The sequence below is a fragment of the Rhea pennata genome, chromosome 9 (genome assembly GCF_028389875.1).
Source record: "Rhea pennata isolate bPtePen1 chromosome 9, bPtePen1.pri, whole genome shotgun sequence".
Lineage (NCBI taxonomy): Eukaryota > Metazoa > Chordata > Aves > Rheiformes > Rheidae > Rhea > Rhea pennata.
The window spans coordinates 27,190,220-27,215,990 of NC_084671.1; the positions used below are offsets into that span (position 1 = coordinate 27,190,220).

At 41.4% G+C, this 25,771-nt stretch overlaps 1 protein-coding gene across 4 annotated transcripts in view; it reads left to right on the plus strand.

Annotated features, from left to right (window-relative positions):
• Positions 1-25,771, plus strand: part of VPS8 (VPS8 subunit of CORVET complex) — a 93,565-nt gene that overhangs the window by 42,484 nt on the left and 25,310 nt on the right. For all 4 annotated transcript variants that reach the window (XM_062582256.1, XM_062582257.1, XM_062582259.1 and 1 more), the window contains 14 exons: positions 6-125; positions 843-899; positions 1,292-1,374; positions 3,041-3,125; positions 3,392-3,490; positions 7,461-7,550; positions 8,047-8,093; positions 12,776-12,917; positions 13,672-13,761; positions 14,177-14,219; positions 14,983-15,086; positions 16,473-16,551; positions 18,033-18,115; positions 25,000-25,080. In XM_062582256.1, coding sequence (XP_062438240.1) covers positions 6-125; positions 843-899; positions 1,292-1,374; positions 3,041-3,125; positions 3,392-3,490; positions 7,461-7,550; positions 8,047-8,093; positions 12,776-12,917; positions 13,672-13,761; positions 14,177-14,219; positions 14,983-15,086; positions 16,473-16,551; positions 18,033-18,115; positions 25,000-25,080 — 1,203 coding nt within the window. The remainder of the gene's footprint in view (positions 1-5; positions 126-842; positions 900-1,291; positions 1,375-3,040; positions 3,126-3,391; positions 3,491-7,460; positions 7,551-8,046; positions 8,094-12,775; positions 12,918-13,671; positions 13,762-14,176; positions 14,220-14,982; positions 15,087-16,472; positions 16,552-18,032; positions 18,116-24,999; positions 25,081-25,771) is intronic.

Here is a 25,771-nt window from a genome sequence, read left to right on the forward strand (position 1 = left end):
CTCAGGTCATGGTAGAGAATTCTGACTTCACCCCATCGCAGGTTGGCTGTCTCTTTACCTTCCTTGCCCGTCAGCTCGCCAAGCCCAACAACACGTTGTTTGTGAACAGGACACTTTTTGACCAGGCAAGTATTCCTTCATTAGGAACAGAAAAAAATCTAAATAAAGTGCTGTACCATGGAAAGTGGCTGTAAACTGAAGCAATTCCGAAAGAACTAGTGCATTATATAACAGGTAGCATCTTGCTAGGACTTGGTTATGACTTTGAAGTAGGGGTATAGGAGTGACCACAGAAGCTCAGTATGGTCTGTATTTCAGCCTCTTGGAATTGTGTGAGAAATAGTATGAGGTCCCAGGAGATGGAGATGGCCACGACTGTTAAAACGTTTCTCCTCTCCTCCATGGAAAGACAGGTTCCTTTGGTTGCTTCTGTCACAGGGTTGCAGCATTTCCCTCTCCAGGATCTTTCAGGACCTCTTACCCTAGTATTTTTAGGTGTCTTTAGTTACAGAATTTGACAGAGAATACCTTGTTGAGGAGTAGTCCATTCAAATTGTGCACTCATGTTCTGATTTTCTCTTGCTGTTGTTGGTGCTCACAATCCACTTGTTCTGGACACCTCTGGGGAGTTTTGCACTTCTTAATGGTAAAGCGATTGTTTGCATAGTTTGACTGTCCGTTTCCTTTGAGCACACTGAAACTCTTCTGTTGTTTGGCTCAGGTGGTTGAACGTTTTTTTTTCTACTTACGCTACAGCAAAAAGTTGGTTAAAGTTCACAAGCTTAGATTAATGGTTATGCTAGCTGGGCCTAACTCATGCTAACGCCTACATCCTTGCACAGGTCCTTGAATTCCTGTGCAGTCCCGATGATGACTCCCGCCATTCCGAGAGGCAACAGGTAATGACCTTTAAAGGAACGTTTCTTTAAGTATGAGCTCAGCCTTGTCAGGGACTAGATACTGGCTGAAAGGCATAGTGAAGATTGTATGCCAAAGCAGTCCCCTAGCTCGGAGTGGTGGATCTGCATGGAAAACTTGGGCAATGCTGTGTGCGGCAGGAGTGGAACAGGATCCTTTTCCCTACTGCCTGCAGGAGAGGTTTGACAACAGTAAGAACAGAGGCAGAAAAAGTCCTGGGGAAACCCATGACCTTCATAGTGGACAATTGACTTAAGTAAAATAATCCCCATGTTAATGCAAAGTTTTTTGGAGTAGGAGCAATGTACTTTAAAACAGCATTGAGTGTCCAGGTATTAGTGCTTTATAATTAACTGCTTTTCAATATTTGCAGGTCCTCTTGGAATTACTCCAGGCAGGAGGAATAGTACAGTTCGAAGAGAACCGCCTTATCCAAATGGCAGAAAAAGCTGAATTGTAAGTGCACAGTATATAAATATTGAATTTAAAACTCTTCCAAAGCCTTTTTCTCCCAGATATCCTGTTCCAATTTTGCAGCTGTAATTTGCATTATTTTCCCTATGCATTTGTGTGTGCCTGCCTCATTTACCTGTTCATATTTAATCTGTACCAGTCTCTCTCTCCTATCTCACTGGCTGTTCACACCTCCTCTTACCCTAACAATGCTTTGTGTAGAGCTGTGAGAACCTTTCAGTGTGAAACTTTGTGGAGCTTGATGAGCTTTGGCATTTCCTATCCTAGAGCCAAGTCTTTGTTCAAAGGTGTAGTTGTATTTTTGAATGCTCTGCCACTGACAGATGGAGATGACTGGTTGGGGTGAGGCCAACAGGTGGATTTATAAGCATGCTAGGGTCTGGAGCCACCCCCACACTACTCATTTTAGATTTGTGTAGGAGAGACAAATGCTGTGTCTGGAAAGGCTGAAAATTTCCACCATCTCCTTTAGTTACTTTACCTTTCTGGAAAGTGTCTATCATGCCTGGACTGAGTCACCCAGGGCATCTTTGTCTGGGACTTGAATTTGGACGTTACGTGAGTTATGTGAATCCACCGTACTACAAAGGACCAGAGCATAGAAGTGAAAAGGTGGAGCGTGCCCTGCCTGTTTTCCTACGTCCTCTAGAAGGAATTACCAAAGTTCTCAGCCTTGATATGACTTAGAAATGTAGCACAAGCACCTGAGAATCTGAGTCACAAGCAAGTTGATCGTGTGAATGTCCATACGGGTTTTTTTTTCTCCTTGCTTGAGAAAGTGTAACAGTGCCACCAGTTCAGTCACTGCTGTCAGAGCTAAAAGAAATGGTGATGTGAAGTTATTTACCAGTTTTTTCACTTGTTTTGCTTCAGTTACAAACTGTTTTCATCTCATATCTTCCTGACTCAAAGTTTTAAAGATTTTTATTAAAAATTGAAGCTAACCTACTGTGTCATAACACGCTACTGAGCCACGTTTAGTGTATTTTTGGAGCCAGTACTGTACATTGGCCTAGCTTAGAGCTGACTGTGTTATGGAAATAAGCAAGATGATGTATGAGCCAGTGGAACCTAATTTCTTTAAAGATTCTTGTCATCTGTCCCTTGCCTCTTGCCTTAATAACACCAGTTTCTCTGTTCTGTATGATGACTCCCAGAAAGAGGAAACTCACAGGCTGGTTGGCCTGTGGCTGGTAAATTGGAGCCCCTGAAAGAAACACTTCTTTGGGGAGGGGAATTCCTATATTAACCTGTGTGATTTTTACAAAAGTAAAAGCCTTAATATAAGACACTTTTGAATGCTTTTTGTAAAACATAGTGTATTTCCTGTTGAGTATTGGTCTTGCAGCAGCAGTTACTGAGTTAAATCTTCTGGTCCTTTTTGAAACTAAAAAATGATGGGAGGAGTATCATAGAGATGGTGATTAAGGGGTGAGAGAAGTAGAAGGTGTCCAGAGGATGTAGAAGAGCTAACATAGAGGAATGTTCCTTTGGGATTGTGTGTAGATCTATTGGGGCATCACAGTCAGCTATCCTGCCGACCTGTGCTGTCTGGCCTGTGTACTTGCATTCTGCTGAGTCAGTGCTGAGTGAGTGTGTGGTTTTTTTTGTTTTTTTTTCCTAATGGAAAGTATCTTTTTCATTTTAGCTATCAGATTTGTGAATTCATGTATGAACGAGAGCTTCGCTATGACAAAATCATCGGCTGTTACCTGCGTGATCCAGTGAGAAAGGTGAGTAAATTTGGTGCTGTTGACCTTTTTTGACAACAGTGTAGCCCACCCTGCTGGTAATAGTGTGAACAGGTGTAGCAGCTCTGCTCTTCTGTCTGCTACCTTAAAATTGTCCTCCCCTTCAGTTTACCCCTTTACCATAGCCTTTCTTAGCTATGGTAAAGGCTGTGAGTGTGTGTGTGTGTGTGTGAAATGACTGATAAAATCTAATGTTGTTAATGGGGGTGTGGAACGTACTATACCATTTATGTTTTTTTGCCTTTCAGGAAGAAGTTTTCAACTACATTCACAACATCCTCTCTATGCCTGGGTACAGTGCTGAAGAGAAGCAGTCAGTGTGGCAGAAAGCATTGGACCATATAGAGGTACAGTGTGGCTTAAACCTGGCATATCTGAGCTCCTGCTAACTCTTCCTGGATCTGCCTAGTGCTGCTCTGTAAGCAGAAGTGTCACTGTGTTGAGTGACAGCATTTGGTAAGCCTTAAAAAGAGGAGATTTTGATATTGTTATGAACAGAAAGATGAAAATAGCTACAAAAGAAGTTGCCTTACTGCCTGTGATGTCTAGCACAGGTTTACTCTCACTTCCCTTGGCACAAAGTGCTGGTTGATTTTTGTCTTGTGTGGAGAGGAGTGCCCTGATGGGGGAAAATGAGGCAAACAACAGTTAAGTCAAAACTACTCAAAACGTAATTGGTAAAATCAGAAAATTGCTTAAGAAATCCTTCAGCATTTGTCTGCGTGATTCATGGATCTTACCTTAGACCACCAGTTAGCAGGATCCTGAAAATCTTGGTGTGCAGAGTGAAATTTGTTGGCATTTCTCTTCAGCATTTGGTTTGAACAAAGCAACTTGCTCTGACTTTTTCAACATGCTTGTATGGTTTCACTAATGTCATACACTAGTGAAAGTCTCTCTCTTGGATTCAGGATGGCTTCCTTGGTTTCTTAGTTTTAAGTATTGTTCTTTGGATAATGTGACCATATCAGGAGGTGATGGCTAGTGCACAGTGTATGATGGAGAAGTGATCCATGAGCAAGTCTTTCATCTCCTAAGCCTGCAGCAGCAAGGTCAAGACATTGACATCACTGGCCTCGCAATTTGTGCTATTGGATTCCACATATTACTGTGTTAAATTCAACATTGGTACCCAGGGCACTTCTATCCTGCAGGAAGATGGAGACCTAACTTCTACCCTAAGACACAAACTTTTGCCAAACTTTGTTTAATAACCTTTTCCACCACCTCAATCTCCCTCTGCTTCAGGAGACGGAGATGTGCGTAAAATGATTGTCCAGTCAGACATCAGGCATCTGTTACATCTAGTTTTTCAAGGTGGTGTCAGCCTCCTCCAGGGTGATCTGGGGATGATCCAGGACATAACTTTGTCTATAAAGCAAGCAGTCATACGCCTGCCCAGAAAACAGCCACAGAAATCCACATCCTGCAAGGCAGACAAAAAAGTACCGAGGACCATTTGAAAGGTACAGAATACGTCTGGTCTCTGCTAGTATCTGAAAGCAGTGGATGACTAATGAGAAACTAAACGAAGATGAAGATGATTCAAAAGACATTAAACAATGTGAATTCAGCTGTATGACACACACCTTGCTGGGCTCACTTCCATGTTTCAGGTACACTTGAGGAGTCTACAAAAAACGTTGTTGGAGGTGATGGTTGTGCTTTATTTGAATAGACCTGGCTCACTGCTGATTTTTTTAAAACAAATGTGGTGACATGCTGGCCTTTCTGAGTTGAGCAAACTATGTTGTCCCTTTTGATGCTTCCTCGAATCTGCCTGGTTTCTCTCCTACTGAATATGCTTTCCTCTGCTTGTATTGGTATATACAGCCCAAGTTGGTTGGCCTTATGCATGAGCAAGTCTCACTTCATAAGCACTATCATGTGTCCTTATCAAATCCCAGGTATGTCTCCTTGCTGGATGTCTTCAGCCTGAGGCTTTCGACGGTTGTGGTTCCGTGCTTTGGTGTCTCAGGACAGATCAGAAATGTCCTGGGTTGCCCTTCCTGATGTCTCTCATTGTATTGCAGCAGTTTTGATAAGGTTGTCGTAGGCTAAGACTGACAACTTTACATATTGTGTTTGTTTTTGTTTCCCCAGGCTGATGGAGCCACTTCTTGAATATTGTACAGTGTCAGAAGTGCCCATGTCCAGCTTGTCAAAGCTGCATATTTTGCTGTTGTTGGCAAGCAATGGGAAATCTTCCTCTCAACTTGTCCATGGTTATCCTTAGATGTAGGATTTCTTGTACTGTTCCACTATCTTTGCTGAAAGAGACCTGCTGCTTTTATCTAAGCCGATTTTTGCTGCTTTCCTTGGAAAAATATGGGGAAGATGACCAGTTCTGTAGGTCACCTTTCTTGGATGCTGTCACTTCCTCCTTCCTTTTGGCACGGTCCTTTTTCAAGCATAGGTGAACAGTATGAACAACATCATGTGGCTTAGCAGCTCACTGGCTGCCTTGGGCTTTTGTTCTTTTCCAGTGTATTAATCCTGCTCTCAAACTTTCATAAGATATAAAGCAGTAAATAGAATTTTACTGGGACGGTGCTGTCCTTTCATCTGCTGAGGTATGAAAGCAGCAAAACAGCCTTTTGAGCTGAGACTAGTGGTGTCCTTTCTGGTGGGTGTATGACATAAAATAGAGTTTGTAATCAATGCCATTTCTTGTTCTCTCCATCATTCTACACAGCAATTGTTCTATGATGTTTATCACTTTCAAAGTAAGATCTAAGGCTTCTTTTCAGTCTCAATGCTATTTGTGAGGGTCGCCTTCTATCCTCAGAGCCGCATACCTTGAGTCGCTATTGTCTTCTCAAGGGCTGTCTGCTCAAGATGTGCCGTATTTGCAAACTGTTCAAACCTGGAGGACCGAAGTTGCCGAAGAGCTTGCGTGGAGGAGGCTGTGAAGCTCACCACTGATCCAGGAGTGACAGTCACGGGAAGGCTGGCCGTCTAACTCCAGCCACTATCCAGACAAGTTGAGGCAGTGACACTGCATCCTTTCTGTGTTCCTCTAACTGTGCTGCTGTTATTAAGACCTTTTGCATCCACGGGATTTCCTAGGCTTGTCAGATGAATAAATCATGCTTCTTGGTACTGAGGAAGCAATTAAGAGCTGTGGCTCATGCAAGAAAGCTCCGGAGTCAAACACTGCAGATCTGCTTTGTCTTACCTACTTTGGAAGCAGTATGGTTTCATGTTGTCATGTTCTGGGTTACATGCAGTGGGCCAATTTTCCTTGCAAACCTCGCAAAATGCCTCCTGTGTGGCATGTCTTCTTTAACGAGCTTACGGCCAGGTCCTTCAGCTTGGAAAGAGCAGTAACTTACTGCCTTGTTGCTTCCTTGCTTCCCTTCACCCTGGTCTGGTGCTGATGCCAGCTGAATAGGTGGCTGCTACATGTGTTAGGAGACCGAGTTACCGCTAAGCAGCTTTTCCAGAATTTTCTTTTTTTCGGGTGCGTGTTTATGAAACTTTTCTTTCTATATCACTGTTAACAATTGCTTTTGTTTTTTTAAGGCAGTGCTTTCTCCTTTGTAGACTTAGCAGGAGGGTTTGGGAAGGATTATTGTTTACTAAAAATCTGTTTGAAGCAGTTGCTTCTCAATTATTGCTTCTCCATTGGAAGTGTGAAAGCATTAGGAGCTGGAAACTCAGAACATGAGTCAGGTGAACTTGTATAATCTAGTATGATCTTTTACATCAAGCCTGGCAGGAAACAAACAACAGGTACCGTAAAGAATTTTTTCCCCCTTTATACTACAGTGAAGAAATTATTCTAAGGTTCTCTTTCAGTTCTGGACAGATAATAGGGGAATTCGAGATTTCAGAAAACTTGCTTCCAAACCTCTGGTTACAATTTAGTTCAGGCTAGTGCTATTTAAAAACTGTTTCTATTTGTCTGAGAAATGCCCTGTAGAGTCAGCTGGTGGCTTTGTTTCCTCTTTACTGCTGGATCTTTTCCCAGCTGGCGCTAGCTGGTCTTGTCAGCACAGAGTAAAGGACTGTTGTCAGAAAGGCTCGTGAAATCATTCACTGGCCTTAGAACAGAGATGTTGTCTGACTGGTGTGAAGAGTTTTGCATTCTTTCTGTTGCAGACTTAAATCATTGGCTTTCAAAAGTGTCTTTTTCCAAACTACCTTTCCTTATAATTATTTTCAAAATCCTTTTTGGATGATGGCATTCATTATTCTAGAGCTTTCGTCTAGGTAAAGATGCAGTTACAATATGAATGGATTCAGTGGTGCTACACAATTAGATCACCTATAAAATTAAAGGTAATTGTTTTTGTTGTGATTCCCTCTCCAAAGGAGCTGTTGTTGCTGAGCCCCTGTAAAGCAGCTGACTTGGTAGCCATTCACTTCAGCGAGCAGACTGAGCGCATCATTACAAACCTTCAGGTAAAGTGTCGACGTTCTTGGCTGGGGCTTCTTTGCAGCGGTGTTGCCGTGCTTATGAGAGACACGCGGCACCCTTTGGTGCAGTCATTCACTTCGCAGATTGCGAAGAGTAATGTTAAGTTTGGCACTGTCTTTACATAGCTATAGCTTTTCAGCTGCAAGAATCGCTGCGTTAAATTATTTGGCCTGTTTGTGACTACCTGGCCATAAAAATTTATGATCTCTGAGTTGCTAATTGTGTCACTGGACAGCACGCTTTTCAGTTTGAAGTCCGCTGTTGCTTACACTCAGAGGTCAGGCAGACCTGATGTCAGCAAACATGTTCTTAAAGGAAGTGGCGTATAAGGGTTCACTTACGGAAAATGCCTAAATAAACTTCTTAAGCAAGTGCCAGCTGAGAACAGTATTTCCTTCAATAGATATGGTTCAGGAATTTATAAATGATTTATAGCACGTTACTTAAAGTGGTAATACTTTGTCTCTTCCTATTATGTAGGACCGGTTCTTACTGTTTCAGTTTCTGAGGAGTCTTCTTGACCCGAGGTATGTAAGAAAGTTGGACCATTTACAAACCCTTGCTTTAAAATGAGTTAAATATATTCTTCTGAAACAATGTATCAGTATGTGGTCTACATGCAATTTTAGGGTCTAAAGGAGGAGACTTACTCTTCAAACTGCCCAAGAAAAGGAAGAATAACACTGTTCGGTGGAGTATTCTTTAGCAGAGCCCACGTCTAGTTTCCTAACTGGGAAGTGGTGTGGGTTCCAGTAAGTGCAGTGTGACGCTGCCTCCACATTGGTGGGAGTTTGGGCACTGCATACCAGCTCTTTTGGGAAGGCTGTGAAGTGGTTACCCTGTGACTGAACTGCCATTTCTGTTCTCAGGCACCCACTGATTTAATTACTTGCCTGAGGTGCCCAAAATTTAACAGAAACAGAAAGATACTTTGGTCTATTGGCATTTCTCACTTATATCTAATTTCAAATTTACTGCCATATTTCATAGCAAACTTCTCTTTAACTAGTTGTTTGCTCCATCTGCTCCAGTTCTTTCAGTGTTTCAGCACTGAATGTTCTCTTTCTGTTGAATCAGTTTCAAATGCTACAAGCCCTTGGTTTTACTTATTTATTTTGTAAGACATTGATATCTGCACAGCTCTGGCTGCTTTCTAGCAATAGTTAATGCAATGCATTTTAATAATTTCTGGAGAGAACTTGTTTTATCAATCAGCTACAAAGTAATTATGTGCTTTATCAGGAAGAGAACTAAGATAATATTTTATAAACTCAAGGGTTAATATTTTGGTTCTTATTTGAAAGTAATGAAAAAGCATGTTCTGGAAGATAGAATTTGGGAATAATCACTATTCCGGTTTTTGTTAAGATGTAAATAATAATGATAATAATAAAAAGCCTTACCTTACAATTTCAGAAGTTTTAGAATCATGTTTGTATGGAAGGGGTTAGTTCCTACACCTATCATGTTTCTTAGAAGTCAAAATTCTGATTTTACATTCTGACAAAATTTGGTTGGGTTTTACAGGTAAAGGAATTGTATGATTTAGTTAAGCAGAAATTATATCAAGCTGGATGTTAAGTAGGATTCTGTTTATGCTGTGATATCACTTCATTTACAGCAAGTGAGACCTGATGAAAGTAGTAATTAACCTGTGTTTTAATCTTATGTATAGAATCTCTTCCATAATCTTTGAATAATAAATCCATCTAATCTAGCTCCACCATAATTAGACCTAAATACAACCATTTCTCCAGTAGTTATCCTCTAATCAAAAGCAACATACCAGGTGTTCAAACCAGCAAAAGGAACAAGTTTTTGTATCTGATCTTACAAAAAAATCTTTGCTCTTCCCTCTAAGGCTGACGTTCAGCAAGCTGCATCAGGGTGCGTGCTTGTCGTCTTGTGCCACGTGCACTGTAGCAAAGTTTATGTGAACAGTTGCTAACAGTGAACAGAGTCCAGTAAGTCTCTGCACTGCGGTATGATTTTCAGCATCCCAAGCAGTGACGGCCAACCTTGTACTGGCTGGTTTGCAGTACCAGACTACTCAATAAGTAAAAGATAAGTGGGGTTTTTAATGCAGAAAAATGGACAAAATAGCATTGACCACTGGGATGATTTTTTTGTAACATTCAAGGTCCTCTGGACTGTTAGCAATGCAATAAGGTTGTCTCCTTCTAAGACATATCAAAATGAGCTGAACAATATCCTGAAAGAGAGAAGGAGAGAGAAATCTTACTATAGAAGGCCTACTCTGCAGAAGTGTCTATGCTTTGTAGTATAACGATACATAAAATTGATTAGGTTTTTCAGAAAACATTTGTCTCCAGTCAGTTTAAATGTTTATAGTCTTTTTTTTTTCTGAGCAAAATTCTTATTGAGAGAGAGACTGCAAGTGAGCTTTTAATGTCTGAAATACGAAGGATGGCTTGATCACATGGGGGACGACTCATCATGCTAGTGTAACTCTACTGAGTTGGTGGAATTGCGTTAGGGATTAATTTGGCCTATTTAATTTAGCTAGAGATTTATTTTTAAGGAGTTGGAAAGAGGTGAGGGGGGAGAGGGAGGAAGGAAGAGAAGGGAACAGGGTTAATAGAAGCTGCCTAGGGAAATTAAAACCAAATGTCCATATGTCCGTGTCTTATAAACAGCCACAGAAAACAGAGAATGTTGTGTATGCCAAGACATGTGTAACATATACTACATAAATGAACTGAGGTTCATTTAGTACAGCTTTTGCTTTGTTTTCAGTTTTAACCTCTTTCTAAGGTTTTTTTTCTCTGTAAACAAATGCATTGGAACATATCTGTTTGTGATACAATTTGTGTATTGTACCCACAATGTTAGTGTATTTAGCAACACAGTGTTTTGGGTCTATAAACTTATTAGCAGATGTCTAAACTGTTAGGTTCTGTTACAATGGCTCTTCTTATTGATCAGCTAACCATGACATGGCAAGACTCACTTGTGCTGGGATTTGTGAGAAGTCAGTAATGATCTCTTCCTTCCTGAAAAGAGTATGTAGATTATGGCAGGGGAAATGTTGGCATGTGTACGTTGAAGAGGTACTTGATCTCACTGAACTGAGCAGGACCTGCAGGTCTCAAGGCTGATCATTAGTTTTTGACATCCAGCATTTTTTCCTTTCTCTCTTCTCTGGATTTCTTTAGTGAAACAGTTAAGAAGAAGCCATGAATTTTAGGTGTCAGTGTTATTTCCAGACTAACTGTTTGTTCTTGTACCAAAAACGTATGGCTTACCATTTTTCACATTTGAGTAGACAGAGAAAGCACTTTTTTTTTTGGTCTGGTACCAAAAAGGAGAACACTTACTGCCTTCTGCGTGTGGATAGAGTTTAGTATTTGAGTTCAGAACACAGCAGTTTGGTTACTTTTTTTTTGTATACTTGTGTCCTTGTGTTGGACACTCTGATCAGTACCTGTGAGGCTTTTATTTCTAGGCAAATATCATTTATAATCAAGCAATTCACACTGTAATCATGATAAGCTGCTTCAGGTGTGCTGGGGTTCAGTGCTCTGCTGGCCTTTATTGGATAATAATCCTGGTAGCTTTTGTAGCTCCCTGAAGACGATATGGTCAGGTGGTATATTAGACCTCTTCCATCCCATGGCTGTAGGACTTGCCCATCAACTCATCACCTCCTGAATAGGAATTTCTGTTCAGAAAGGTAACAGAACTAAATATATACTTTAATCTGTTTCATTTTCTAGCTGGGGCTTCAGAACAAGCTTAAGAGGCCTGTTTCCTACCGAAGATAAACTTTTGCTGTTTCTCTGCACAAGGAATTTAATCTACAGTGGTCATGAATTGCTTTTTTAGTTTGCAGGGCTGTAGGTGTTCTATCCGTCTCCAGGAAAGGGTCATCTTTATTATCCCAAATCTTGGAAATCTCATGCTTTGTGGTTGCTGAGAAACAAGATGAGTGGAAAGCAGTCAGTACATAGGGGTAGTGATGGGCGCTGTGTGCAATTCTGCTGTCAGTTTTGTTTAGCCACATTAGAAGGATACTTAAAGAGCCAAGGGATTGGAAGATGGCTGCTGCTCAAAATACTGTAGTGCCAAGAGCTGCTACTGGAAAAGAATTGGAAGAATCCTTTTTAGAGGGACACCTCTATTAAATGAGTTTTTCTTATATTCTGAGCTTCACTTGCAGAAAACACATAGTTTAAAATCAGACAGGAGACCCTAGTCTGGCCTCCTGAACAGCTCATGGCAAGTAGCATCACCCATGACCTTAAACAGAAAAGAAGAGAATAATGCTGTGCCTACACTGCTGAGTGCCTGACCATCACGGCAGCCTTGCTTGTGTCAAGCTGGAGGAAGTCAAGGAGACAGCAAGGGCTGGAAACACAGCAGAGACTGGAGACTTCGCCTACCCAGACTGAATGAGCGGGTGACATGATGGGAGATGAGTTTTTTTAGTTCCAGTTGGAAATAAATGGTTCTGTGGTGCAGCTGGTGAACCCTTGAAAGAGGATGCAGCCTTTGGCTTGGTGCTGAGCGATATGCAGCACCTGGTTCAAAACCTTACAGCTGGAGATCTGTTCTACCACAGACCATAGTGTGCATAAAGTCATTGTCTCTGCAAGAGCAGAAACTAACTCACCACAGTTTTGTTCAGTTTGAGAAAGAGAACTAAATGAGGGTATTTCCAGAAAGAAGCACAAAACCATATCTAAATGAGGTAAATAGAAGGGATCATATTCTAGCAGATGAGACTTTAAAACATGATAAAGCAGGCCAAAGAAGAGTTTCAAGATCAATAAGCAAAATATTTTTTTCAAACACATGCAGGGTAGATCTGTAGCACAAACAGATGATCAGGATCTAAAAAGACCATTAAGCTACCTTAAAGCCATAGGAAAGAGCTTGGTGAATTTTTGCATCTATTTTCCACAGAGTTGCTGGAGTGGTGTCTGGACTGGAATCTTTCTTTACGGGGTCTTAGGTGATATGTTCCATACTGAGGACTCGGTGGAAGTTGTCATGTAACAAATGAAATACCTGGCTGCTATTTCCAGCACCACTCCTAGTAGAGGCACTATAATTTTTCTCTTAAAAACACTGATTTTTTTTTTTTTTTAATTAAGCATTAAAGACAACACAGAACTCAATAAGAAACTCTCCGGCAAGGCCTCTGGAGTAGTTTTGACATGGGTCTCCCATGCCTTTTGTGTTCCAGAGAAGGCATCAATCAGGACCTGATACACTTACCGCCCTGCATCACTGAGCAGTTTATTGAGCTGCTGTGTCACTACAGCCCAGACCAGGTTTTGGACACACTGAAAGTTATGGAATTCTGCAGGCTGGAAGAAACTATCCAGGTAGGAGAGAAATTAATGTGAAGAGAGGCTAGGGAAAACCTTCACATCGGCTCCTGCCTCTTTAAAGTATGTAAAAGTACTGTAAAAACTTTAAAGTGGGTTAATTCCTAGATACTCTCCAAGTCTAATTCTAACACTGCTCGGCCTCTCAAGCTGCAAAACTGCTCTCTTGCAACATGGTTAGCTATATTTAATATACTGATTCAAAATTTACTCTTTGGGCTTGTTAAAAAAGAAAAAAAGGCCATTAATATACTGAACCTACTGAGTAACTGCAGAATACAGATTGGCTTCTCATGGATTTGTTTTGCATGAAAACAGACTGCACATGTGCACAGGAAAAGATCATGCTTTCCAACTTGATTAGAATAGAGTCCCTTATGCTGGGAATGTTGGTTTATGTGTTGGAGGCATATGAAATCATGGAAGCAAGGTTTGCTGGAAAGCAACACCCCCAAAATTTGACTGGTGCTGAAGGAATGCCCGTCTACAACATTTTTGATTAGCAGTCTGTCCTTGATCTTGATTTGTGTGTGTATTTTTAAGATTTTGATGCTGGCAGTAGCGATGGTGTGACTTTAGAAACAAACGCCTATTTGGGGAGAAGTAGGAATGTTCAGACTAGGTAACGTGCCTGTAATCACATAGAGACAAAATCCTCTCTGACCGTCCAGTTGTTGTTGCTGTATCAAGTAAACAAAGCAAATGCTGGCCAATTTCTTAAGATAGAAATTCACTTTCTATTTTACCTTAGATAACACAGAAACATCAGCTTCATGAAGCATCTTCGTATTTACTGGAGAAGAAGGGAGATATCCATGGTGCCTTTCTGGTTATGCTTGAGGTATGGTGCAGAGATCCTGAATGTGGCATTTTTGCTAGGCTCCTCATCAGCACGATAACTTGTCTTAAGGTTTGATATTGTCACTGCTGCTCATTTTGTTTCCTACTTGAAAGCATGGAAGCATTTACCTTCTGTCAGAAAGCAATGTTTTGGCTTGTCTGCAGACTCAGCGTATTAGTATATTTTTCTGGCATGTTTTGAAGATTGTCTTTCCAAGCATAACAGATAGATACTGAAATTTATTTTTCTTAAAACAAAATCAAATTTTGAGCTTTTGTTTACCTTTCCATATTTGGAAAAGATTATGTTAGTCATACTGGGGAAGAAAATGAGGGTGAGCCTTTGTGAATATACCTTTTTAAAAACGCATCAAGATTCTTAGGTTTAATACTCTGTGTCCTTTCTTTTCTTTTAGAGACTGCAGAGCAAGTTGCTGATGCTTATGCAAGATGATGAAAGTAAGAATTATCAATTTAGAGTCTGTTTTCTATCAAAAAGAGACAAATACAAGAATGTAAAATGTATATGTTTGACACCTGGGCTAATGAGATCCTCTTTCATGGTTCAGATTTCCAGGTATTACAGTGACATTTTTTATATTCACATGGCTGTGGTAGTTGCTGTGATGAGGCTTCCTCACTCTGCTACTCAGATCTATAGCAAGACTTGCAAACTAACTTTGTGATGGATTTTCTGTGTTTTGTCACTTGCCTTGTTAGCTCTTTTGGCTGTGACTGATACTCTTCCTGGCTTACCGGAAATGTTTCCCTTATTATAATCCATTCAGATTTGTTATGAAACTGTATCAGTCATTACATGAGAACAGTGATGAGAGGCATCTGAAAGTAGCTTTTCTGTAGCAAACTCCTCAGAGAAATGAGACTGTTCTGCCTACAGGAAATGAATGTATACATACCTGCAGCATTAGCTAGCCCCAAGACTCAAGGGAATCTAATCAGTTGCAGTGCTCATATTTGTTGCTTAGCTATATCTTAAACCACAACTAAGATCTTCCATATTAAACTGTATGAAATGTTTTTTATAGGCCCAATTGATTCTGCTATTCAGGAAAAACACTGAAAATCAAACCTGTCTTTATAGAGTAGTTGCATGTTATAGGGAGCAAATGTTAGATGAAAAGCATGATTTTATTTTGCAGAATGATTGGGAGCTAAAATCATTTTTATAATTCAAATTTGTCCCCCCCTCCCCCAAACTTAGGTTCAACAGAAGTCCCTCTGCTAGAAAATATTGAAGATACTTTAACGAAAACAATTGCTCTTTGCCAGAGGAACTCACACAATTTAAACCAGCAGCAACGGGAGGTAAGGGAATAAAAAGCATGTCACTAGAACTGACAAAAGTCTCTGCATCCCTAGAAACTTTCTCCTTTCATGCCCCTTCCCTTCCCTTCCCTTCCCTACCTATCAGTTCGTGATGCATCGCAAGGAGTCATTGTGTTGCTCTACATCATATACTTCTTGCAAAGGTAAAGATTTTAACCCTGTAAGAGAGAGTCTCTAGTGGGTGCTCACTTGCAAGAGTGAAGCACAGAATGAAGTGCCTATCAGCAGTGGAGAAACAATAGAGACAACATCCTTTCCCTCGTTCTTAGCTCCAATTGAAATTTTGGCTTGAATGTCCTTCAGACACTAAAGAAAGCAAAGGATTCCAACTTTGTACCCTTGCACTGAGCAGTTGACATAGTTATGAATTTAATGTCAGGCTGGTCTTTGAGGCTATAGCGCTTCCTTGAGTTCTTGCAGAGAGCTTGTCTTCTTGAACTGAGGTTATGTCTCCATTTTGCTAATGTCAGTGACATTGGAGACATCTTTACTCCTACAGTTACACATAGCTTACGTAGCTAAACTCAAACTGAAAACATTGTTCACGTATCTGAAGACACAGCATGACTGGAAGTCAAAAAATCTCTGATTTCTTCTGAGCACTGTCCAGTGTGCAAAGTGACTAACTCGAGTTCTCTCAGAGGGTTTTGCTGTGCTACAGACAGTTGCTGTGTTTTATCAGAGAGAAGGTGTCTACATGCACATGCAGAATGCTTACAGCCAGCCTGCCTGACTAGGTAGATTTGAATCGGCGTTTGCTCTCACTCTAGGTCCTGTTCCACCTAGTGGCTAATTGCTTTGTCAGTGCCCAGATAAGGTTTGACTGTGGCCACCAAATGAAGGACAAGCTTCCTAGGTACAATATCCTATGAATTTTCCAAACTCCTGTATTACAGTTTGGCACATGCATTGGACTATTTAGGTGATGGGTTTTATTTACATTACTTCTGTATCATCAATGTGCGTATTTCCTGGAGAATTTAGATGCCTCATTCAAGTCAGGATCCATTCACTGTTCAGCCTTTTAGGTAGGGAAGTTTCCACCTCAGAGAGTTTGCATCTTACATGAAGAAATTGGAGAGGGGACAGTAGGAGGCAAAGTTTCCCTGTGTTCTGATCACAGACGTGGTATGTTTGTCTGAAATATGATTGAATTAGACTGAAAGCAGATTCAGGAATGCTTTGCTCGGAGACTATTTTAACATGTTTTGGGTCTTTTTCACTGTGGTCATAACATAAGAAATATAATTCTGTTTTTCAGCCTGTGAAAGTGAATCTTTGGAACTCAAACTTTGATATTGGTCACACCTGAGCTTTAGATTTACTGTTTTCTTACTGGCTTTGCCTTGTGTTCATTTACTTTAGGCCCTCTGGTTTCCCCTGCTGGAGGCTATGATGTCCCCACAGAAATTGTCTGGTTCTTCACAGTATCGATACTCTGAGTGTAAGTACTTTGACATTTTGCAGCCCCAAATGCTAATCAAAATCTATGCTTTCTCTCCTACTTTACTGGTCACTTAGACAGAAAGCAGTTTAATTACTCAAGGCCTGAAATCCCTGCTGTAGATCTGAGCTGTGGTAGTTGCAGGACTAAGAGCTCAAGTTGGGCATTTGGTAAGTTGCAGTTGTGAGCCAGATACTTCTTTTGATCCTCAGTGGAAGAGATGCCCTACTGCCAGCTCCTCTGATCAGCCAGTTCCATTGAGGATGGCCTCAGTTAAAAAGTCAATATGCACAGCATGTACAAAGGCTTTCCAGGCTGTAAGTAGGTTACAGTCTGCACTGTGGAACTTCTGGTATAAGGCTATAATCTTCCATGCCTAGGCTTTTTGTACTCCTATGCCTGCATCTGTCCTATTATGTATCAGATTGGTAAAACTCAAATACACCAGCTAAGTTCTCCCTTCTAGTTCCATCCCACTGAATCTGTTGTAGGTGTTGGTAGCACATCTGGAATCTTGGAAAGCTTCACATTATGGGAGCCTTAAGAGCAGTTAAAAAGAGGCTTAAATGCTCTGGTCTTGGGACAGAATAGTGTGTTCTGGTCTGTTTCAGCCCTGTTTTCCACAGTGATTGTAGTTTTGCATGGTTAAAGACCACAGCATATTGCAAGAAAGTGCTATAGTTAGCATCCTGTCTGGAGTGTCTCTCCTTCTCTCCCTCCAATAACTTGTAGCTATATCTGGACTCCTGGGGATAGCCTTGCAGAGATCAGTAACCCAAAACTAAACATCACACCTCTTCCTTCAACTCATCTTTTTCTCTAAATTCAGAATGTTCCCTAGATTATCTATTCTGGGAGCTGATTCCCATGGAAAAGAGATTATCTTAAGTGGTACCAGAAATGATGATTTAATGATGATGTAACAGAGTATAACACACTTGGATCCCCACATAACCATTTTGATTCTGTTCCTGAGATATATACTTCCCAAACCACTCTAACTAGCTCATTGCCCCTATGAAGAAGCTGAGTTGCTGGGGTCTACACATACCTGAATATAGGGTCTTGCTGTTGGCAGTTGGGGATTTAAAAAAATACATGTATATCATGCAAAGGTTAATTCTAGGCACTTTAGTCATGACTATGACATGAACAGAGGTTGCAGATGAGCTTTTGGGAGCAATGAGTGTATGACAATGCTACAAAGAGTCTTTAAGTGTGAGAAAGTTTAATGCAGGTAGGGAGTGGGAGGAGTGGGGAGTAGCATCCTGATATTTAAATTTTTTAAATACACTTCCTGATACCAAAAAGCTGTATGTGCGTTCTTAGTATAAAACGTGCACAGAAGGAAAAAAAAATCTAAAAATGATTTTCAAACTAGAAAACATGAAGTAAAATGTAACTGTTTAAATTTGAAAGATGAGCCCCTCTCTACTCAAATTCTAACAAGCTGCTGGTGATTCTTGCACTTGATATTTCAGCTTTGAAGAGTTTGACAATGCAAGTGCTAAACAACATGGCTGCGTTTATTGCCCTTCCTTCAATCCTGCAGAGAATTCTACAGGTGAGTTCTGCAGAGGAGAAAAAATTAGAAACAAACCTTTACCAAACTGTGTCTTTCAGCTACTTGGTAGCACGGAACACATTCTTGATCTAATAGCAATTTCTGTGTCGTTAAAGATCAGATTAGCTAACTGTCTAGTTCGAAGTATTTCAGTGAACGTTGAGTTGTTGAGATGTAGTTTGGAAAAGCCAACAGAATTACCTGGGACACTTGTCCTGCTGAGGAGACTTGTGAGTAATCTGAAGTAACTGAATGAGTATAGTGAGTAAAACTGAAGTAATTTCTGCAAATCAAATAAAATATTATCTCGAAGGATGCAATTACTTTGAACTGAAACCTAGCCATTCTGGGGGCTGCTGCACAAATAAAACCATGAAAAATTTCTCACACCTTTAAACTGAATTCGTTAAAAGCTGTGTAGCTAAGGCTTTAAAATGGACAGTTGCAGAAAGACCAAATCAAAGTTTGTAGGCTTTGAGAGGGAGGTCGAGACTGGACCATTTGATTGATGGGGTGGTATGTTATTTTAGATTTTCTTTTTAATGAGTAGCAAGCCTCTGGCATCTTGTAAAAGAACTGATTTAAGAAAGGAGTTTTTGGTCAAAGGATGAGAAGCAGATTTCATTTGTTAAGTTGCAAAATGGGCAAAAGACAAAGTTGAGAGTTAAACGCAAACCTTGAGAAACGCAGAAAATTAATTAGAAATATTGTCTGAATTGTGGAGTGGAAGGATTGAAAGATTGAGAAGGTGCTGAGCTACTCTATAGAGTTTCTATTCCAAATGAAAGGAGAAATAGTAGAGAGGGGCTGTAGACTTCCTAGGGTGAACAGCCACCTCTAGCAGCCTATTAGTTTGATCTTAATATTACACATGCTCTTGGTTTTTGGAAAAAATATGATTAAAGACATTGAAAGGTGTTGTAAATGAGTGGATAGGAAGTGAGATCAAATGAAACATGGTTTTATCAAAGGTACAAAGTGTTGAGCAAGCTTAATGCCTCTTCAACCGTTTTCGTCTAGTTTTAACCGTAACGTTAGATACAATTTCCTGTCGAGCTTTGTTTGAAGTTTAACATAGGCAGGAAATGCTATGGAAATTGAGAAGGGATAATTGGGGAGGACTGAAAGAGGAGCTTTCCTGGGTTGTACTGAGAATTATCAGAATGAGGAGGGAGGCAAAGTAGTGACTAAAGTGAAGGTAACATAGCTGAGAGGTATTACAGTGTGGAGGAAGATCTCATTCTCTCCTGGGAAGATTTAAAAATTCTCGTTTGCAGTCTTCAAATACTTCATCCCTTTTCTGTGTACAAAGTCACTCTCTTAGGCAGTAATACAAAAACGCCTTCTTAGAGGCCGATTTTCATGTCCTGGAGGCAGCAGAAGAGTGAAATGTATTTGTCAGTTGTACAGTGAACTGGTAGGTGTGGTGCCACTGTGGCAAAGGAGAAGGGCATAGCTGGGGTGCATCAGCTGCAGGGCTTTAAATCATGCCTTGCACATCTCTGTCCCTAGTAAAAGTGACACGGGCAGCTCTGGTCATCTCCGTTGGGGAAAGGGAATTACCCCTACTTACTCCATTTCCCTGGTCAGCCTAACAAATTTGGTCTGACAAAATAGAGATTAATTGAACCTTTTATTACAGCTAGCCCAAGAGATGGGGAGAGAACATGACCTCTTATAAATGCATTTGGGAGGGAGAGTGAATTCAAGGTAAAGAATACTAGTACCAGAACTTTGCAGAGCAGAAGTAGTAATTAGTACTTTGTAGTTTGGAAATAGGGGTAAGAAAACTCGGTACAAGTTCTTACGGAAGGGGAAGGTGATATTTATTTATAAATCTCTAAATAAGCTGCTTTTGCCTTCTAGCACTATAGATTTCATTCATTCACATACTCTTACGTTTGCAAACACCAAGATGCATCAGTGTGAACAAGATCAGGATCATTTGTGTGTACCACAGAGGACAAGGGGTGTCAGCTGTCAACCCCTCACTACATCTCTGGAGTTCCTCTGATTCATGATACCAGATGAGTTTTGGACAGATTAGTTGCATCCTTTAGAAACTATTGACCATTACAAGGTGTTTTTTTTGTCTCCAAATCTTGCTTACTTCAGCTGCCATAAATCCTAGGCCAGATTGCTGCCCATTTTCTGTTTTTCCTCGTTTGGAATATAAGTTTGAAATATGTGTCTGTAGTCAGTCCTCCTGCTGGGCTGACACAAAAGGAAATGGTATGTGTGATACGCTGCAGCCTCGCCATTCTCCTCACGTTGGGGTCGAGGCTCTTCCGCTGATACCTTGTCTGTGCTGGGGTCTTATCAGCCTGCTGCTTCTGTGCTTGACATAGTACCTTCCTCAGCTTTGCTGCTGGCAAGTGTCCTTTCTTATCAGTACACACTATTCTATTAACCCTTTTTCCTGCTGTTTCACGTGCTTAAAAAAACACATTTGCACTCACATTTATACCAACTTTTATTTTTGTTACAAATCTCTAAATGGGGTTGCATGCAATGGAAAGGCAATGCTGCTGAGGATTCTTTTTGCTTGTGTTGTAGCTGTATTGAACTTCTGCTTCAGGACCTGCACTGACTGTGGGACAGTTTTCTTTTGATGTGTGGCTGGCCATTGGAACAAAGTTGCTTTGAATTCAGCTTGGAAGAAAGTGTTGGGAAAGGTGATGGGCTCTGAACACTCACCATGTTTGGGATCAGGAAAGAAACTTCACATGTGTCAGAGAGTAGGGCACACTGCAGACTTTTTGCTTTTTTGTGTAGCATGATCTGTCCTCTGCTGCTTTGGATTGTCCCCTGCAGGGAAGAGTCATACCGTGGCCCACATACGTGGTGCTCCCCAGAACGCTCTGCCAGTCTGTGAGACTTAATGCCTCAGCAGCTTTCTGAGCTAGAGGTTACATCTTGGTTTTATTAGCCCTGGGCAGATGTCCCCTCTACAAAGTTGTGCACTTGCTTTTTGAACCCATGTGAAATTCTAAATGCTGGTCTCCAGCAGTGCTATCTTGGCTCTTCACAGTACACAGGGCCAAAATACTACTGATGTGCCACTCTTAACAGTGTCTGTATGGAAATTTTTAAACAAACTCTTCTGGGCCCTAGGGAACATCCAGCCTTTCCCAAGTCCTGTAAATATTTCTGTAAAACCCAAAATTACCAGGGGTGTCTGAGAATTCTCGAAAATGCCTTCAAAACCTGTTCCAATGGAGGTCAGGTCCTTGTGGTAGAGCATAGATGCCCTAGAGCTGCAGGTCTGGAAAGTAGAACAGCTGTCTAGGAATTAACGGAGGGATTTTTTTTTTTTTTTTTTTTAAGGTGAATGACATCAATAAACTGAGGTAGATTATCTTCCTTTTTCTGAAAAGGAATTAGAGTATTCCAATTTTAGTGGACTGTTTTGCTTCCTCTTCTGGGCTTAACTGCTTAGAGATTATACCTTATGCAAATGTTAACTTTGCAGCTGAAATGCTGTGCTAAAGGGCACCTTGCAAAGGGCTGCAACCAGATTCCATAGCTGTCACAGTAAATAGGTAGGTTCTTAGCATCTGCCTCTTACCACAAATTGACTCAACTTTATATAATTGAAATCTTATGAAATAGCGATTAATATACTTATTCTTGTTTGTCCTTTATGCTGCTATAAAACTGTTTGTTAAATAGGAAGTCTGAAATAACTGTATTGGGAGAGATGCTAGAGGAATCCCCTTGAGTATAAAGAAAAATGCCTTGTTGTTGAGAATGTGAATGCTGTCTGAAGAGGGCGAAAAGACTGAGCGTTAATTCCCTTACAAAGTTGTAAGCCTTCATGAGAGTTTTGTAAGCAGATGCAGCTGATGCCTCCTAAAAAATGAAGAACTGGAGAAGCTGGAAATTTAAATTCTGCCTGTAGGTCCCCCAAACTGGGGAAGGAAGGAATCTCTAGAAGTTGTCACAGAGTAGAAGTAAAATGACCAAAAAAGCATCTGCTTGAATCTTCTCTATCCCTGCTTGGAGTTCTGCCTTTTTTTTTCCTTTAGCTTACGTCCAATAGTTGCTCTGTCCCCTTGCGAACGGGATGGAGCTTCAGCTGCAGGTGAACGTATCTTCTGGGTCTGTAATGCATGTATTAGCGCAGCTCTGTGAGTGCTGGGGGAGCCCCTTCCAAAGCTGTGAGCGAAGGAGTAGGCAGACCTGGCTGAAAGGCTGCAAGTGCATCTCTGGCTTGGATTTGCCTGCTTGCCAGCTTTTCCTCACCTGTTTGTCAGGAGCTGCATTGGGCAGCCAGTGTGGCTTCGGTGCCGAGTGTTCCTGCTTTTCTGGGGGAATATCAGCTCTGAAACAGTAGCTGTGATCTGTTTTTGACTTGATGGAGCTTCTTGTATTAATGTGCCGTCCAATACGGTGTATTTGGAGTGCGCGTAAATCCCAAACCAAGACATATTTTTTAAAGTGGAATCAATGAAACATATTCCTCCTTAAAAACAACTGATCCCACAAGGCTCTTGTGAATGTAGATTTTGCAGAGGTTGAAACCACCAAATTGGCAGAAAGGATTATAATTTGCCAGAAGACCTGAAGTTATAGCTTTGGATTTCATACTCAAGGCAGGTACAGAACGGCACTCCAGGCCTGTGCAGTGCTATCTTCTATGGCTGCCCACAAGAAATGTGGATGAACTTCACCACTGACTGCTAGACTTGGTATTAGGCTTTACTGGAACACACAGCTCCCACCCCCCGGAGATGAGGCAGTTCTCTTCCCCCCTGCTGTTTTTTAGAGATTGTCATACCTGATTTGAGAAAAAATGAGCAACTGAAAGTTGGTCCTGGGACTCATGTTCCTCATCTGCAAGGCTGTAGGTGGCTCTTTCGTTCTTCCCTCTTCCTCCTGTCTTTTCCTCCTCCTCTCCCTCTACTAGCCGAAGAAACAAGTTGCATTGAAAATCTACTTGCACCTTTGGAAGTTTGACTTGCTGTATATAAATGGTTGCATCTGTAGTTTGTGAGTTACCTGTCTGGCTTTCCTTGGCTGTATACTTCAGTGCTTCAGAAAAGCGGATAGCTGGTGCATATAAAAATAACTTGCTGTATGTCGTGGCTCATGTATAAGTCATGCTGGAAGTCCTGAGTTCCCTGTTACTCTCTATAATTTATATGGTGACTCACTGTTGTGTACTTTCCATGCTGTTGCTTTTAAATTATGCATGCAGAAAGAAAAACTGATGTCTATTGAGTCTGTACTGTTCACCTAGCAAAAAAAGTAGCTTTGGCAGCATGTTGAGCTCTTCTGTTCTGAATCTACAGCTGTTCTGACTCAAATGATATTACTCAGTGCTGTTTTTATTTAGACTTGAACGTTGGTATTTCTGCCTGTCACGTTTTGTGAGAAGGTAGCTGTTCATAACTGCCTGACCTACTTTCTGTAGCTGTTTTGGTGAGCTCTCTAGGTGTCTCACAGTGCAACTTCCATGCTACTTTAGCCTTCTTTGCTGACTTGCTTTTTTACTGTTGATTCTCCTTTCTCTCCTTTTTCTCAGTCACAGCATTGAATCAGCCTTGATCCTTCTCCTTTTTCATTCATCTTAGCCCGAAGTTGCTTATCCAGTTCCTTCCATCCTGTGACTGTTGAGCCTCCCTTGCTTTTCTAGTGTCTAGGTTAGTTTCCTGCTCACATCTTGCCATCTTCCCTATTTTTTGCCAGTCTCATGCCCATACCACTAGTCAGCTTCTACTTTCTGCAGGCTTTCCTCAGTGTGCCTTCCATTACTCAAGGCACAAAATGCTTTTTTTCTGGGTCCCATTCAGTGACTGACAGCTCTGGGAGTTGCGTGCTTCACAAAATGGGTTCCCCTGATCATTGGTGCATTTCTGCTGCTTCTGGTTATAGATGTGCATGCCCCACTGGTGCGCCTGTGTGTATGTGTGCCTGTGTCTAGGCTGGGTTTGCTCTTTTGCAGATCAAACTGTCCTGACCAAAGACACAGAAGTAAGTCAAACTGTACCATATGGATCACACCACTGCAGTAGCCAGTGGTAGATCCTGTTAATTTGCCTGCTCTTTCTTCTTCCACCTTACTTTTACTGAGCCAGTTAGCCAACAGCTTGTAGGGCCTGTTCTTTAACAGAAATATTACTGGGTTGTGTTTTAATCTGATTTTGTTGCTGCTGCAAAGAAGAGCAGGAGGAGGTTGTGTTCCTGGCAGGGGTGTGCTGGATGTGGTACCATGTTGCACATTGGTAGGGGTAGGACCCCTGTGCAGCTGCATGGAGGCCATTCAGGGCCAGTTTGGCCCAAGAGATGTTAGTCCGAGTGGGTGCTGATGCTCGTGGCCGCTAGGAGCTGTCAGCAAACTGATTGTTGTGCCAAGGGATTTGCTGGCTTGGGGGAGTTTGCCCCTAAGAAGGGTGCGGATGATGGCCAAGCCGGAGCTGGCCGCCCTTTGTGCAGTGGGGCCTGGCGGAAGGAGGGTGCTGCAGAAGCTCTCCTCTCCTCCGGTGCTTTGACCCTCTGCCTGCTTGAGGGGCTGCAGCCTGCCATGGAGAGCAGCTCCCCCAGGGCGGCTTACCGAGCTCACCCAGGCGAAGGGAGACGCGCCCTTGAACGGGATTCCTGACCAGTGCTGAGCAACGCCTCAGAGGGCACCAGGAGGAGAAGAGGGTGCTTGAAGTCTTTTGACCCAAATACAGTCATTAGTATTGATTGTTGTCAGCTAATTGTTTTTGCTAATTACTGGTTTTCCCACCAATACGTGATATTATTCCTTGTGTGTGTATGGCATGTCTTTAAGTCTGGAATCATAACTTAAATTTGTGATGCCAATCTGAAAACTAAAAAGTCAGAATGCTTTTCATGTCATGTATGATTCAACTACAGCTTTTTGTTTCTTCACACAGGATCCTGTTTATGGGAAAGGGAAACTTGGAGAAATTCAAGGGCTTGTTCTGGGCATGCTGGACACTTTTAACTATGAACAAGTAAGTTGCATGCATTTGTGTGCTGTCCACTGCTGCATTAAGAGATTATTTTTAACTCTCTAGGTTTCTGCTTTCTCTCATTTGCCATTTCTCTCTGCACAGCAAAGTAAATGTACGTGCAGGTGATATATTTGTGTGATCAGGAAGACATGAGGAAAGGAGAGGATGAGTCTGTGTTACAAACAGATTGCAAGTGAAAGGGTTGACAGGTATATTGTGATTTGGACACCTCCGTAGTTCAGTTTTACGCTAAAATGTACTGCAAGCATGAACACCTGCTTTTTCTCCAACTTGTCTTCCAGTTAGGGAGTCAAAGGCACAAAACCAGTATAGTTTGTCTTTTTACATGGTTTTAAATGACTTTTTACATGGTTTTAGATGTCTTTTAAATTAGACTGTTCTGCTGCTTCCCCATAGTAATTCTATGCTTTGCCACCTGATGGGATTTTATCTATATTTCATTCCTGCCCTTTTCTGTCCAGTCTGAAATCCGAGGCAGCCTCCAAACTTCAACTTCTTCTAAAAACTCCTTATTCCCAAAACAGAATACATAGTCTTCCTCCAAACCCTCCCTCAATTCTTCCTGCCATATGGCACTACCATCTTAGCTGCTGCTCAGGACTCAGCGTGGAATCATCCAATTTAAAAATAAAATGGGAAGTGACTTTATTGTAGAGAGCTGAATGTAAAG